Source organism: Strongylocentrotus purpuratus, unplaced genomic scaffold (genome assembly GCF_000002235.5).
Source record: "Strongylocentrotus purpuratus isolate Spur 01 unplaced genomic scaffold, Spur_5.0 spur5_contig_832, whole genome shotgun sequence".
Lineage (NCBI taxonomy): Eukaryota > Metazoa > Echinodermata > Echinoidea > Camarodonta > Strongylocentrotidae > Strongylocentrotus > Strongylocentrotus purpuratus.
The window spans coordinates 434804-451826 of record NW_022145538.1 but is presented as its reverse complement, the minus strand read 5'-3'; the positions used below and the strand labels follow the sequence as shown (position 1 = coordinate 451826).

Below are 17023 nucleotides of genomic sequence, written 5' to 3'. Positions count from 1 at the left end.
CAAAATTACAGAACGAGAAACATAAAGTACACACTCAGCAGACTAATAAAAATAGGTAATTTACAAATTGTTTTCTCAAGATATGTTTCAAAATGTTGTGGTTAAATGCCCTACAGGATATTTGTTTTGAACAACTTTTTGTTAGATTATAGTTTGCTGTTTTATACCCTTCTAACAAGCCTTATCTGCTCTCTGGTGATGGGCATGCATGACCTTTGGCCCTATCTGCATGTTTGGTGAATGCATATTCTTAACCAGTTGATGCATATTCATAACCAGTGGATGCACATTTATAGCTAGTGATGCACGTTTATAACTAGTGATGCACATTTATAACTAGTGTTGCACATTTATTACTAGTGATGCACATTTATAACCAGGGATCTATATTCATAACGAATGGATGTATATTCATAACCAGTGGATGCACATTTTTAAGTAGTGATATATATTCATAACCGATAGATGTAAATTCGTAACCGGTGGATGCACATCTATAACTAGTGATGTGTATTCATTATTAGTGGAAAAACTCTATTTATCACCATACTTGTGAAATGTTGACTACCGGTAACCAAATTCTTGATGAAACTGATTTTACTTTAAGTCAGGCTATTGTCATAAGCAAGTCCGAATTGAAAGTACAAATTTACCAAATTGTGACCGGGATTTGATTATATCTAATATGTTGTATGTTCATTTACTCACATTATTTAAAGCATTTGCTTTGATGATTGGGTTGATGATGCTTCTAAATTGATATGTTGCAAAAGTTTTGTAAATAAAATGATATACGTGAAAAAATATCTTACCCCTCCAATTTACCAAATGATAATCTTGTCCATTTTGGAGGAAAATTAATGGATGGACATTGCAGTCTAGCTTGACAAGACAATAAAGATTCAATGTAGGCTACTTCAAATTAAACATAATTGAGAATCAGGAAAACCTTGCTCATTTTAAAATATTAATAAAGCTTTTTTTTAATCCCCTATCACATGGCAGATGACTGGAAGAAAGAAGATCCTAGGTGAGTCGTATTCCTTGAAGAACTTGACTCTTCAATCTCTACATTTTCATCTTCATTATGCATAATTTTTACAGTCTATGAATGATTTTAATGAAATCAAATCAGCCGGGAATCAATTAAGGTACTGTCAGAGTTTTTTATTCTAATATTAGTAACAGTGCTCTTGTAAATTGTATTTAAGAAAACAAAACAGTGACAAATTTTTAGGTATGTGTGTTGTTATTGATAATGAAAAGGGCCATTCTATATATATAGTGCAAAAGTAGTAAAATCCTACACATGTACTGTGTCCTCATGTGTATAAGAAGATGATAACTTCAAGATTTTGTTGTTGTAAATCTTACTCAACTTTCATTTATCAAATCCATTAGAACCTCATTAATGAAATATTTTTATTTAAAATCATCAAACTATACAAATAATACATTAGTAAGATGCAACAAACTTCCCTTCTCCCATCAATGATGGGCGAACTATCTTTCATCACATGGTTTACTTTTGACCAATCGTAGCGCAAGATTCTTTGTATGTGGAATATAATAAGAATCACCCACACAAGGTACCTTTGGAACACGCCCAAGGCGATAGCTGCGGGTGTTTGGACTGTTTTGAAGGTACTGAGTGTGGGTAATTTTAGTAATGCCCAAACAAAATGATGTGTATTTTTTGTTCTCTAAGATTATGTTTTATTTGTTTTATAATATGATTTTACTAATGACCGGTCATTAGCATTTGATAATGACCTGTCACGTGTATGCCCTCAACCAATCATTTGACTAGGATCCACGTCATCATCTTATATTGACTGTTACTGTTGTGTTTCCTCAGGAATAATGAACCAGAGACAGTGGTGAAGAACACACCTTCATATCGTGTACAGCCGGGTAGAATACAGAACTTTGTACCAGGAAAGTCAGCCCTAGCAGCTCATGAGAAAAGTGTAAGTAGCTCTAAGCTCTAAAGGTTTGCATCTAAATGTATTATCTTTTTCCATATTTGTTCATGTAATTAAACACATCAATGTAGTTTTTGTGTTACCCACTGTAATCACTTTAATGAGTCATATAACTCATGGGGAGTGTTTCACAAAGACTAAGTTGGACTTAACTATGGCAGGCCATTTATGCCACTGGTTGCTCTCACCATTATGATCTTTAGATAAAAGATTTGTGACCATGATTTGTACATCCCTTGAGAGACCAATGCCAGTAGATGGTGAGAGCAAACAGTGGGATGAACAGCCTGTCATATTTAAGTCCAACTTAAAGTTGATCTTAGTCTTTGTAAAACACTCCCCAGGTTTCCTATGTGAGCCAGTGGGTTCTCTATTACATCCCAGTCGCACCTACAAGACTGACATCACACCAACAACAGACCAAAGAAACTAATGACATTACCCCGGATGGAAAGAATCGGTTGGTCTTGTAAACCAGGGGGTGACACCATCAAGACTGACCTAACCCCAATAACAGACCAAAGAAATATATGACATTACCTCGAATGGAAAGAATCGGTTGGTCTTGTAAACCAGGGGGGTCACACCATCAAGACTGACATCACACCAACAATAGACCAAAGAAACACATGACATTACCCCGGATGGAAAGAATCGGTTGGTCTTGTGCTGTTGGTTTGGCGGTGTGACTAAGGCATTAAAGCCTATGGAATATAGAGAATTCAGTAGTCAATGGCTGAATGTTACCCACTTAATGTGAGCAAGGCTTGCACATTCAGAAGACCTGCTTTCTTTAATACATGAAACTTTTTCTTTATTTTTCTAGGTCCAAGCAAAGAAAGATGGTCTACTTTATTATGAAGGAGGGTAAGTATTGTTTTTTTCACTCTGTTTCAATCTGGCATCTTCTTTAGAATGAAAATATTTACACATATTATTACATGAAGGCTACTAAAATGAAGCAATTGCCAGCTACATTTCTGTCTGTCATTTGCAACAATATTGGACGAGTCAAAGAAGAGTCTAATATTGTCTTAGTGAAAGTAATATATTCTTCATCTTGTATCACACGAAAACATAGCCATACAATTTATTATTATTATCTGTATTAATCTGACTAGCGAATTAACAAAATTTGACTTACCTCAGTAAATATGGCTTTGTTTTTGTGTCATATCATTATGATATCAATAGTTGAAGTTCTTGGATGACTGAGCAATACAAAGACTATATTGGTCGGTCATCCAGGTACTGCGCTAAAGATATTGAATACACTAATTTATTGTAGCACTCGGAAGCCTTATATGGATAATAATAATTGAGATTTGCTGTGCATCGTATGGAAAGGTTTTATATCTTCCTCTAATCTGTAACCGTAAACAAAGCACAAACTGCTTTTCTTTGCCTGACTAGCCGGCGTGGATCTGCTCCTGGCTCAGGCTCGGGCTATGCTTCTGATGATGAAGCTAGGAAGGGCTATCATACCTTCGTCAAATCTGGTGAGCTGCCCAATACATCTGGTTTCGGCTTCGGTGCTCCAAAGGCTCGTAGAGGTAAGCAAATAACCACACCCAGTAATATATTTCCCTCTGAATCCTGACATGAACTTTCAAAGCCAACCCAGCTTACCGTGTTGCTCTCACAATGTTGCTTACTTGCTTAAGTCGGGTCAACTGCCCGAGCTGTGATGGCCAATGTAAGTTTCTTGTGTTTACGGGCTTGGCTTTAATTTTTGTATCTACAAACAATTTTATGTTGTACTCCATTTCTTTCGGAGAACTTTTTTTTTTTTTTTTTTTTTTTTTTTTTAAATATGAAAGCTGATTTAGATTATGGCAGTACCAGGTTTTTTGTGAAATAATTCAACCATTATGAAAAAATGCTATTCTGGTAAGAAAAGTGGCAGTATGACAGGGTGGACTGTATCAACAACCTTTAGAAGGTCAAACATTTCTGCATGTGCATTTCTAGCAAGTGAACGTCAGGAGAGATATACATTACACAGTCATGGGTGAAAGCTGTTTGAAGAGGCTGCGTGCCGCGCTGCCATTATTTGTTTTCAGATTGAATGAAAGTGCTCTTTGGCAATGTGAACTGGATATGAGGATAACCACTTGGCAGGCCTAGGTCTGTTAACATGCGCTCAGGCTTCAGGATACTATGTGATCTTGTCGTTTGGGGAAAGGAATTTTAAGTTTCCTGTAGTGGAGAAAGAGCAAGTTGTTCAAAGTAAATTAAAAGATGAGTTCCAATAATTAAAGAAGAAGGCAAACAGTATAGTTCTGCAGTGAAAAGCTGTTACCTGAAAGATTCATTTGAATAATTTTGTTTTCTAAAGTAGCACATTGGAGGTTGATGTATATTTTTAAAAAAAAAGAATAGATAGAAATTGTAAATTTTTAGAATTAGTCAAAGAATATTTTTTTAAGTCAAAATGAAACAAATTCTAATAGAAGAGAGCTTTACGAAGAACTAATTGTTCTACCTATTTCAAATTGCTAACAATAAGTCTTTGTTTTTTTTTGTCTTTTCCAGTTAGAATCATGAACAGAAAATGTTCGTAGTTTTTCAGGCTCATCAGCGCCTTTGATTAGGCAACTAGATATTGGCGCTTTATAAAAACCTGGATTGGATTGGATTGTGATTATAAACATTGACAAATGATTAAACAAGTATGAAATAACTGATATAACTATTAGATCAGTTTAGAAGATAAAATCAAGATTCTAACACAAATCGTGAAAAACATTAGTAGGTTATTAAGAATATTGAAATGGATATTGAAATAAGTTGAAGTTCATGTATATAAATTAAATGTCAAGTCAAAGAATAGGAGTAACACTTAATAATAATAATAATAGTGAACATTTATAATGCGCCATGTCTGTCAAAAATGACGCTCCTGGTGCAGTTGTGTGGAAATTGTATAATTGTTGGCATATGACCATCAAGTAATTCAAGAAAGAAAGTAAAATAAGTTAAAGTTTAACATTCTTCAGGAGATATAGATACTTTAGATTATGAACAACGATGATTCCATGAGAGGTTTTTTTAATCCAGTTTGTCAGAGTGATTATTGCCTGTCTACCCCATGTGTGTAGAGCATGTTTAGATAAAGCATGAGATTACCTATTGCATAGTCTTGTTCTGCCTTAACTGTCTTCTTAATCTTCCAACAACTTTTTTTTAATGTAATGCTTCCTGGGAGAAATTTCAATTTTTTAAAACGTATTTGTGGCTTACACCCAGTAAAAAAGATTGATTGATCGATCTGTATTGAAAAACAAGTCAGAAAAAATCTTGGAACCAGCAGGATTTGAACCTGCCATCTACTGCTTGCCGGGCAGCGACTCTACCACCAGGCCATCACTGGTTCATGGCATGGTCAGGATGAAGTAGAAACTTGCCTTTTATTTTCTCTTGAGATTACAAGACAATGGAAATGACTTGAAGGGTACCAATCACCTTCAAAACAATTTGTGTGTAGCTAGAGTGTATACAACCACTTGAATGACAGCAACTTTACCTGACATTATATACATGTACATGTAAGTTGATGATTTTGTATTAGGAGTATGACGGAAAGGAGAAGTATAATATAGGACCGTGGCTATGGAACCCAAGTTCATGAGCATGTTTGGGTGCATCTACTAGTCTACTCCAGTGTTACATTAATGGTTTAATACTAAGAGTGTTTTTCAACTTGCAATATTTGTTTGAAGCAGAAATAAAAGCTCATATATTTTTACTGTAGTAAACATGTACATGTATCTACGGAGAACCCTTAGAGCAAGATGTATCTTTAATTAAAAAGAAAAAACACAAATCAACCTTAGGTTTTGCGATTCCAATATTGTATTGTATTACCTATAGACTTGATATTTCAATTATATAATGTGCAGTCATATTTGCATAAGTGATGCACTAGGCTATGGAATATTTACTTATGTGATTCTTGAAAGCCTTTATGATCTTCTACAAGCAATTGAATTATTGTGCTTTGTGAGTAAAACTATGAGGTGAGGATGAATTACTACATTGTGTGACACCTGAATAAAATTCATAGTAGGTACTAGTTTAATAGTGCTGAAAGATATTTCCGTGGATAAAATGTACCAGTAGTTAAAAACACAAGTGAATATCGTTTAAGTGAGCAAGTATAAATTGTTGGAATGGTATAGATTAAGCAAAAGTATGCTGTTGGGTTATTTGTGAAAATTGTTAATTAATATTAGACCATATTTCATCTTAGAAAGTACAGTACCATGAACTCTTCAAATATTATAATGAATAGATTACTTTAAAAAAATTTAGTTCTTGAATAAAAGTTGGTTCTCTTTATCATTAGACCCGCTTAGAGAATGTGTTTTCAAAATTTGTTATTTCTGTTTTTTAATAATTCTCAATTTCTTTTGTAAAGCACATCATAATCACATATATCGTTCTCAATAGACAGACAAGTGTTATCACCCTTATATAACCTTTCTAATCTACACTATGACAAGCATTGTTTTTTTTGTACTCACTGTTGATCTCTTTTCATGACACCATCTATGTTTTAAAAAAATGTCATATTAGTAATAGTAGCCGATAAATGAAATTCAGATTTTGAATTAGATATTATGCCATCTATTCAGTGATAAGATTGAAGAGGAATTACATTTCAATGAACAGTTATGCATTAATTTGCTGCCATCATGCTTATTCATCCCTTTAAATGAGTCATTTCGTAAATATACATATAATCCATATTGTAAGTACTAATTCTATATAGGACTGTTGTTAACACGTTGTTAACATTATTCAATATTAAAACATTTATGAGGCACTGCTTTATAGATTCCATGCACTTATGAGATTTAATTGTAGTAAAAGTAACCCATGCCATTCATGAATTGACCCTAGTATTTAGATCATGCATACCTATCTCGCTTTCAATTCAATATAACATCACTATTAATCTTAACATATGTTTTTACCACTTCTTTTACTCTCACACATGCAGCCACGGATATTTCTTTTCCTACTAACAGCTCCCCAAATCTCCAAATGCATGTGGTAGGAAATCAGAAAGTAGTAGATGGTGTATCAGGTTTCCTTAGTCCCACATATAGTTCCGCTGTGTGTGTGAAAGGGTGCAGTGATTACATAGGTAGTAGAGTGGACAGTTCGCAGGTTTGGGGTGAAGTTAAAACTCCGACGTGCATGTCTACATCCTCAGCCCTAGCAGAAAGTGTCTGCAGTGATGTAGCTCAGAAAGACATTGTTGAGTGCTTGCCTTACCAGAATGAAGTGGAAGCAGGTTCATCAGAAAGGTTCAGAATGATTGCAGAGACTACTTTGATATCCTCATATTGTTCTGTGGAGTGTAGTGCCTTCAATGAAACCAGGATCATAACAATTCCTGCTGTGTTTAGGAAACCTCGTCTTGATGTTGGGGGCAGCCCTATTCCACATCCAATGCCAGTGATGCCAACGAATCAAGATAATGATGAGGAGGACGACAAAGCTCCTTACAGAGGCCCATCGCGACCAAGTCGTATCCAGTACCGCATCGATAGCAGTAGAGAGAAGGTCAAACACAAGAGATCGTCCTCTGCCCCTAGGTCTGGTAGTAGCATTGCTGACGGAGATGGACAGAGTAGGAAACCAATCTACCAACGGTCTGCAACATCCTCTGGATCTACTCCAGGAGTTGTCCGCTCTCCTGCAGCAGACCAGGAGTCCTATCATAAGTACGCTGCTGGTCTTCAACAAGCCTCACAGCGCACCAAGAGCTACCAGAACCTGGTCAACTTCTACTCCAACCTCAACAAGCACATGGATGAAAGTGAGAAGAAAAAGGGTGACACCCTGGCAGAGAAGTACTTACCAAGCAATAGGCAACTGGAGAAGTTCTACAGCACTCTTCATCTCTACATGGAGATGGAGATGGCAGCTGAACACGGACAGACCTTCGTCAATGAGAACTTCGATGAACTGCGCTGGTCTGTGGACAAGGAGAGAGACTTCAAGAAGAGAGAGCTCAATATAGATGATCTCCACAGTTTCTACACCAAGCTGCATTGCGGTCTGAATGTTGACAAGAAGAGTGAAGAAAAACTGGAGAAGTTGAAGAACAAGGTGTATGCTGAGAAGATTAAACAGGTGTCTCGGAAAGAAAAAGATGTTGGTAAGCTGCAAGAGCATTATGAAGGAATTTTTAGTGGAAGGAGTACACCTGCACCTAAAAGTCCTGTGCGAAAGGCTGTCTCACTGCCTGCTACCCCTGTTAGACACAGGACACCTATACCATGGGAGGAGGAAGCTGTTACTGAACACCAGGAAAGACTCTCTGAACCAGAGCCATTAGCGGATCTTGATGACAAACCAGCAGTTCAAAAAGTCCATTCATTGGACATGGAGACAGAGGTTGTACCAACAAAGACAGAGAGCACAGAGTCACGCCCACCATTTACCAGGTTTCTTAGTGAGCCAAACTGGAGGAGTAAACTAGCCAAGAAGTACAAGCAGTCGGTATATGAAGAAGATCTTTTGCTTATGCCTGCCCTGCTGAATGATGCGCGTCAGTGGGAACAATTTTCCTCTAGTGAGAATGAAAAGCTCCATGACAAAGACTCAAATTTTGAGTTTGTATCACCTGCTGAAGTGGAGGTTTCTCATTCTTATTGGAACGATAGTAGTTCGCCTATTCCAGTCCGAAGCACCAAGGAAGAACCCAATAAAAGTACCTCTCACCAAAGAACATACAGAAAGAAACATCTTGGTCGTCAAAAGTCACAGGAATCAGAAGCCACTGTTAAAGGAAATTCCAGTCAAAGGCCCTATCATCAGTCAAGCTCCTTTGAGCAAGATTCAAGTCCTCTAACCTTGAGGTCCAAGCCAATGAACACTGCAGAAGTGAAGCCCTTTCAGTGGTCTGAAGATCAGTCGGACTCCTCAAGTACAACACTACCAAATTTTGGCAGTCCAATAAATGTTCCACAGTCAACTTCACTGAATTCTAACAATAGTGATAGTAGGGAGCACAGAGACTTTAATCCTAGACCTCGACCATTCAGTAGTTCTCCTTCAGTCAGATCCAACATTGAGACAGTTAGTACTCTCTCGTCACTATCGTCATCCCCTGTTGTCAACACCAAAGAAAATACTGACTCACCAACCCCTACAATGGAATCATTAGACTTCACAGATGAACCAGTGCATTCTCCCACCCTTGACAGAGCAAGACTGAACCTTCCAATCAGGTCTTTGAGTGTGCCAGAAAGAATCCCGGCTGTAGTTGTTCACACTCCAAGTTCTGAAGAGGATGAATGGCTGGAGACCTATGACCAGGTGAAGAATGCATGGGAGGAATCTATATCAGCATTTGAAGCAAGAAAACAGGACAGGGAATGTGACAATGGTAGCAGCCAGGCTGACGGCTCTGTCCACAGTATTGGTGGGGCAGAAGGGGCAGAGACATCTAACCTAAGTCATTGGAACATGGATGACGACCTCCTAACCCGTTCTCTTCCTCGAAACTTCAAGTTAAATTATAAAAAGGGCCGTGACAAACTGCTGAGGCAGGACAACAAGGCCAAAACTGAGGGTGAGTCGTGGGAAGTCTTCACAGAGCCTCAGGAAGATGAACTGTACAAGACAACCCCGACTACACCTGGGCCATTTGATGGAACAAAACCTCTTGAGACAGCTATCAAGATACCCAGAAAGTTGATGAAAGCAAAGCATGTTGAGGAGACAATGACACGATCTACTGACAAAGAAAGGGTGATGAAAGAAAAAAGTGTTCAAGAATCTTTAAGAAGCTTGACTATGTTAGACCCAGAGCCTAGACCAGTTAAAAGATCAACATCTTTGACAGGAAGAACCCTTAAAGCCAAAGATCATACAAAGGAATCAATACAATCCAATGATGTAACCATGAGCAAGACTTTGCCACATCAGTCAGCCAAGTATGATGACAATGAAAGCCAAAGAGAGAAGATGTTATGGAGAAGTCATGCTGAGAAAGGGCCGCCACCTCCATACAATCCTAATTGGACCAGCAAAGATCGTCACTCTTCAGCAAGGTCATCGCCTTTACCCAGACAACAGAGGAGGTCTGTGAAATCGCATGTGCCTGTGAAGGAGGAGTTAAAGGAATGGGTTCATGCAACCAGGAAGAGCACTCAGAGCCGAACTAATCCAAGAAAGTCTCAGAACAAGCCCCTTGAGCGGAAAGTGAGGAAGTATAAGGAAGCTGCAGGAACTTTCTCCCGGCCACCTTCCTATGAGAAGGGAATAAGACGTAGCCAATCTTTGTCAGCGAAAGGCTCTTTGCTTGGATATCCCATTCGAAGTGCACAGTCCCATGAAGAGATGAACATGTCAGGACTGCCACCAAAAGCAGCATCAAGAGATGGAAGGGTTCCTGGTCGAAGAGGAAGCCAACCTATGGAACAAGTGCCTAAGGTATCTAGCAGCAGCAGCAGCTTAACAGATGGGATCCATCATCCAACCAGCAGAAACATCACTAATCTAACTTCATCCGAACGAAATAAAGAGCATCATCGTCAGGAAACACCTAACAGAGGAAGACAGGAAGTAAAGCAAGGGCCTGCTATGAACAAAGAGGACAGATACGATTCCAGGTTTACTGGGCAAGGTTCTCACTCCCATTATTTAAGTGTAGAGAGTAACAAAATGCTAAACAGCCCACAAAAGCAACGTCGACATAACCCCCAAAACATGATGCCAGAAGATCAGGTTTCAACAACGGACACCAACATGGGGATAAACAGGGATTCCTGGTCAGTGTCTGAGCTGTCTTCCCCATCTTTTTCAATAGCTGACAGCGACCTGCTACCCCCAAAGAATGTTACCAAGTCAACCAAATGGCAACACTTTGAAGCTTCAGGTCAACATGGACAAGTCTCTGACACTTACAGTCCAAGCTTGTCTAGCAGCCGGGAGGTCCAGTCTCGCCCTTCCTTTGGAGTGGCCACAAGTCGCCAGTTGCCACCGTTTTACACCAGTAGGGAGAGTGAAGAGTATAGCCACTCACCAAGCGTAGGGTCTCTGTCATCCCAACAGTCACAGAGAAACTGTGTTGTGGACGATGATACCGGTGAGGCGTACTACCGATCTGCATCCTGCAACCCTCCTCCTCCACTCAGTGATGCCTTTGATGATGATGATGACCCCTATGACGACCCTTATCTCTACCCAGGTATTTCTTTGCGCTGTAGTTTGTGGTTTTCTCCCTCTTACTGGATGAAGGGAAACCTTGTGCAGTGAAAATGCTTCCTGTCAGCTTCTGTTTGGATTACATTGTTAGTGAGAGTTCTGCCTATCTCAGATAGAATTATAAACATCAGAGCCTGCAATGTAATTATTGTATTTTGGGATGAAGAAATGAAGACTTAAAGTGAGTGTTTGGGATTGATTTTGATTTAGATAATGTCCTACATTGTATAAAAGATACAAATCATGGCCTTCGATTGTAAGCCCTTTGAAGAAAGAAAACGATTTGAATGAAAAACAGAAGCTGACTATTCTTGTCATTCCAAAACAATATATTTCAATATTTGCATGATGTTCTGCTGCAGTAGTCACACCAACTGAGTGATGTGAGTTGAAACGGGAAAACAGCTCTTGCCAGCCATTCACTGCTTTCAGCAATCCAAGTCAATCTTTGGTTCGCACAAACTCTCTACCTGCTTGATGTTGATTTGTTTGAACATGCCAACTATTTTGTGAAAGGTTATCGTTGTGGAGAAATACGGGAATAACTTCTCTGTCTCTTTTCTGCTTTTGCACTTGAAATCATTTGTTCTGTACCTGTCCAAGACTACATGTACACATGTATAACTAGTCATCTTCACATGTATAGCTAGTCCTCTTCTGTGGTCTGTTATAGTCTCTAAGTTTTCATTCATTTGTCTTAATTGTGACTTTTGTCCACACACTTTAATAGCAACCCTTTCTTCTTTCAAAATTCTGTAACCACTATGTAAATTCTTCACTTGTGTTAATGTCTTGAAAGAAAAGGTGCATCCTTAATCACTTCTAAAGCATTTTTTTCATCCTGCCTTCCTTCTTAAATGAATGACCGTTTCCCATCACTTGCAGACTTAATACTAGTGCCTGCTGAGTGCCAGAAGGGTGTTATTTCATTAATATGAGTTCAATAAGGCCTTTGTTGTTCTCAGCAGACAATATTTTGCCCTAGAGAAGTTCATAAAAGTGCATACCGATTTATGCTAAGCAGTAGTAAAGTAGCAAATTGTAAGGATTGATAAATCATTAACGGAACTAATACAACTGGAAAATAATCTTTAAGATGTTATGCTGCCTGCCAAATAGGCATTGCTGCATTGACTTTCTGGGAACGTTGGAATCATGAATTTAAATTGAGTTGTCTGTTGAGTGTCAGAAGGGCTTTGACTCTGATAAAGTCTATGAGTGTCCACCCTTCTGGTTCTCAACAGAATAAAAAAGCACATCACTTTAGAAATCTACTATTTTTCTGTGCATTTTAAAAATTAGTATATCCACCTGATATTTAGTTCATGTAAACCTTATCTTGCATGACTTTCTGTGTTCCCTTCACTGCATGTAGTCACTCTGATGTAGTCGCTCAGATAGTCACTCTGATGTAGTCACTCTGATTAGTCACTCTGATGTAGTCACTCTGATTAGTCAATCTGATAGTCGCTATGATAATCACGCTGATAACCACGCTGAACCAGACAGAATGAATCTATTCAGTAACACATTTAATGGAATATACAGTGACCATTCATTCGTCCTGACATTGAAAATATTTGAAATGATGAACTCCTCTAGCTCTCAAATCCATTGCATAATGATTGACCATCCATATTGAAACCTAGTGTTAATAATAATAATAATGATAATAATAATAGAGTAAACTTATAGAGCGCACACACCGTCCATCATAATCTTTATGAAAGAGAAGGAATAGATATCCCATGCTAAACCCGATGCAGTGAAAAAATGGAATGATCTACAATGTACATGTACTACAAATAATTACTACATTGTGATTCTAATTATTAGTGCCTATGACAAAAAGGTTAACATGATTGTAGCAAGTTGTCACCTAAGCTGGAATAGCATTAAATCCTATCATTCTACACATAGTCAACATCTTTCTGACTCATTAATGATGATATCATTCTAAAGCATCTATATGCACTTTACGTGAAGTTAGAAAGGTGTACACCATCACCGAAACACTTGTAGCATTTTTCAATATATTTATATAAGTTTTTTTAAGTGGATAAAAGGGTAATGGAAGATTATTGAAAAAAAGTGCATGAACTATACAAAAATCACCTTTTGCTAGAAGCCTTCAAAACTCAATGTCATTTTCACTCTTTTAGAGTTGTGCACTTTTTCCTTGGAGTCGTTGACTTTGAATCATCTCCAATAAAGATCAAACTGCTTTTTATTATCATTTAAGGCTGTTTTCGCCTTCATGATTTCTATTTTAAATATCCTCTGCTGCAACTTCTTTATAAATTATGCATGGCTGTATTTAGCAATAATAAATCATGCAACATTTGCACAACTCAATTTTAACTTTGTCTTGTCGATCAAATACAATAACTGTTGAATTAGTCAATGATTTCTCATTATGCTGACTACTGAGAGAAATCTTAATTGTTTTTATTAAGATTTGAGTCTCACAAGAGAAATACATGTAGGGTTATTATAAATATTCATTTAGCCTAAAGCACTAGCAGTACAGTGTACTTCTATTGTGCAACTGTTCACTAACAAAAGATTTAAAGGAAATACAAAATCATTTACCCCTTATTCATATTTATATGTATGTACATGTATGTTATTGAATGTTTAATTTTTAATGGGTGAGTATTTGGAATTTGTGAAAAAAACACACGTGTCGTGATGCAGGTAGTAGCATTTGTCTTTTTTGTCTTAGTGGCAAATTGTCTTTTATATCTCACGTTACATGTATTTCTCTGTGAAAATACACCATACTTCCAAGCAGTTTTAATGTTTCTGTCTTTTTAATCGCCCTTTTTAAAAAAAAACATTTTTTCAATGATTATATTTTAATTGTTTTTATTATATTTGTATTATATTTGTGAAATGTGCATATTAAGAATTTTGATAAACTTGTGGTTTTAAATGCTTTGTGAATGTAAAGTGTTGTGCATGATATTTTTTGGCATATATTGCATGTGCATGCTGTTTTTTCTCAGTTGACTTATGTCATTTTATCCTTTCATTCTTATTTTCTGACAAAAGGAATCAATGTTTTGCATTTTGCGTGATTTGCATTTTGCATTTTGGGATGAAAATGATTTGCGATCAAACCCCCTTTCATTTGAAATTTATTTGCTTTTGCTTAAACATCTTTCATGAAATATTCCAAAGTATTTTTAGTAAAAAACAATCCAGATTATCAGATGATCATAATCCTCATTACTTTGCTCATTTTACATTAGCATACCACATACAGATCATTATGTCTAATGAACATTTAGACCGTTATCATTTTTTTCCAAATCATTTATAGATAATCACACAGTTGTCAACATATACCACAAGACCAACATTTGTAGAAATCTTCTCGATGATATTTCATACACAAGTCCTGAACCAAAATGATATTTGGGGAATCTGAAGATGATTTTTTTTTTTTTTTTTTTGAACTCTGCAGTTTATGGTTGCTTCGTCTTTAAAAAAATCCAGAGCCTATCAAGTATTTTGATAAGGAGGAATATTGCAGGAACAAAAACAGCTTTTTATTAAGATTATCATTAGAATCATTATAGGAAGCGCGATTGCTTACCCTAATAAAGACAGTATCACTGCGAAAATCCAAAAAGGGGAAGTTTTCCTCTTTTGATGAAGGTTTCATAAAAGTGTTATACATTTGATACAGGGTAGAAATTGACAAGTAGCCCATGACTGTGAAATCGTGCGATCGCTCTCCGTTATTAAAATGATCATCCATAAGCTTTAACCTACACATGTACTAAATAGTAGTCAGACATCATGCATTTTATATAATTGTCTTGTGATCATGACTGTATAGACCATGTCCCCCATATTTTGGTACTAATCTACCCCCTAACAGAGACCAAGACATCCACAGCAGGCCCAATTCAGCCTTCATTACAACCTCCATCAAATCAACAACCTCCTACAACAACATCATCACTATCCTCTCCCTCGCCCTCGTTGTCCCCCGCCCTGCACGGCGGCGCCCCGCCTCCCATCACGGGAAGTGGGTTTGCCGACGGGGTGGTTCTGAGGACAGGGTTGACACGGAGCGCCTCCCTCTCACGGACGACGGGGTTGCCGAAGAGGAGGCAGCGGTATAGCGAGGGAAGCGGGCTGACTGCTGCTCAGAGACTTGGGATAAAGACCCCGCCCCCAGCAAGATTATCAGGTGCATGCTTCATTTCATTCTCCTTGGAACACCTTACCCCTCCCCCTTCCCCCTCCCCTCTCCCCCATTCGCATCTAAATAACTCTACCCACCTATTAATGGCATTATCCCTCCATATTCCCCCATCCATTGATTTGATGACTGATTTTCAGCCCCCATAAGACTAACTGTAGGGTCCTATTTGTCAGGTCCTCCATGTGCGTATGATTGCTCTGCCATTTGAACATCCTTGTACATCCAAATAATTGTTATTCTTCAAAGGGCTTTAAACAATCCAATCCTTGAGGCATGAACAAATATATAACAAAATATAAAAAATTGTAACCCCCCCAAAAAACAAAAACAAAAACAAAAACAAAAAAACAAAGAAAAAAATTATTGTTGGTATATTTTGTATATTGAATAAAGAGAACATAAATTAATGAAGAGTGAATTAGAGAAATGACAAACTTGTCTCCTGAAAGACAAGTTGTTAGAATATCTCAAATAAACTTGCATTATGTTCATTGTTGAAAGCAAGGTTATTGTGAATGATTGCTGTGAATAGCTATTTCATTCTTCAAGCGTTCACTTAAAGGGAAACATTCACAATAAAAGCAATTAGAATTGTAGTTGTTTTTATTTTAAAGAAATAGAAAGGATGCCCAAGGACCCTAAAGATATCTGATTAAAATCATCTAAAATTGTTTTACTTGGTGCTGCACAAAGTTTAAAAGTGGCAAGTGTAAATATTTTTTCAAGGATTCTGATCCCAGACCAGTTGATCAACTGCCCATGATTTATCCGTTAGACCACGATTGATTTTTTGGAGGGGGAGGGGGGGGGGGGCTCTCTTATAATTGATCATCTTCCACCTGCCATTTCATTTCACCCTTTCCCAATTTTTCCTTTTGAAAGTTCCCATGCAACTCATTTGATTCCTTTCTTATTTTATTTTGCATCAACTTCAGGAATATTCCTAACAGAGCTCAAATATATCAATCAGCTTTCATGAAGATACAGGATGTGTGCATAAAAGTGAAAGTATTAATTCACTACATTCTATCATTTTGATATAGAACATATTCAAATTACATTAAAACCACTGAGCTTCAAATTGAGTCCTATAGTTTTCAGCATCATACTGCATATACAAATCATGATTTAAATTAAGACATTCATACATTAGTTTCATGAATACGTCAAGCTCTGTTATACGTTAGAGATCATTCCATTTTTATGCTCCATCTTGTACCTTCATTTAAAGCTAAAGGGAGAAGGAACAAAAAAAGAAAAAGGAAAGAAAAGGATAGATGCCAAATTTGCAAAAAAGCTGAATATACTGCATGTTATAATTTGATTTCATTCATTCAATTCCATTTCTGCATGTTTTAATTTGCTTCTTCTTTTGCAGGCTGAGAGTTTGTTTGTTATTTGTTCATTTTGATGCATTTTGTTTGCCATAATTTTATGATTTCTTTAATTTGATATGCTACATGTTTTTAAATGTTCAATGAATTATGCGCTGCTTTATTCTTTTCTATGATTTCAAGTGAAATTTGATATTATTTGTGTTTTTTGTATATTCGTGTGAACTGTTTTCTATTGGATGGGTGCATTCAATATT

The 17023-nt window shown here is 37.2% G+C and overlaps 1 protein-coding gene across 1 annotated transcript in view; it reads left to right on the top strand.

The window, feature by feature from the left end:
• LOC574636 (sorbin and SH3 domain-containing protein 1) overlaps window positions 1-17023 on the top strand; it is a 106122-nt gene that overhangs the window by 48801 nt on the left and 40298 nt on the right. The window contains exons 14-18 of the mRNA XM_030984031.1: window positions 1006-1030; window positions 1859-1970; window positions 2812-2852; window positions 3399-3538; window positions 15103-15417. Coding sequence (XP_030839891.1) covers window positions 1006-1030; window positions 1859-1970; window positions 2812-2852; window positions 3399-3538; window positions 15103-15417 — 633 coding nt within the window. The remainder of the gene's footprint in view (window positions 1-1005; window positions 1031-1858; window positions 1971-2811; window positions 2853-3398; window positions 3539-15102; window positions 15418-17023) is intronic.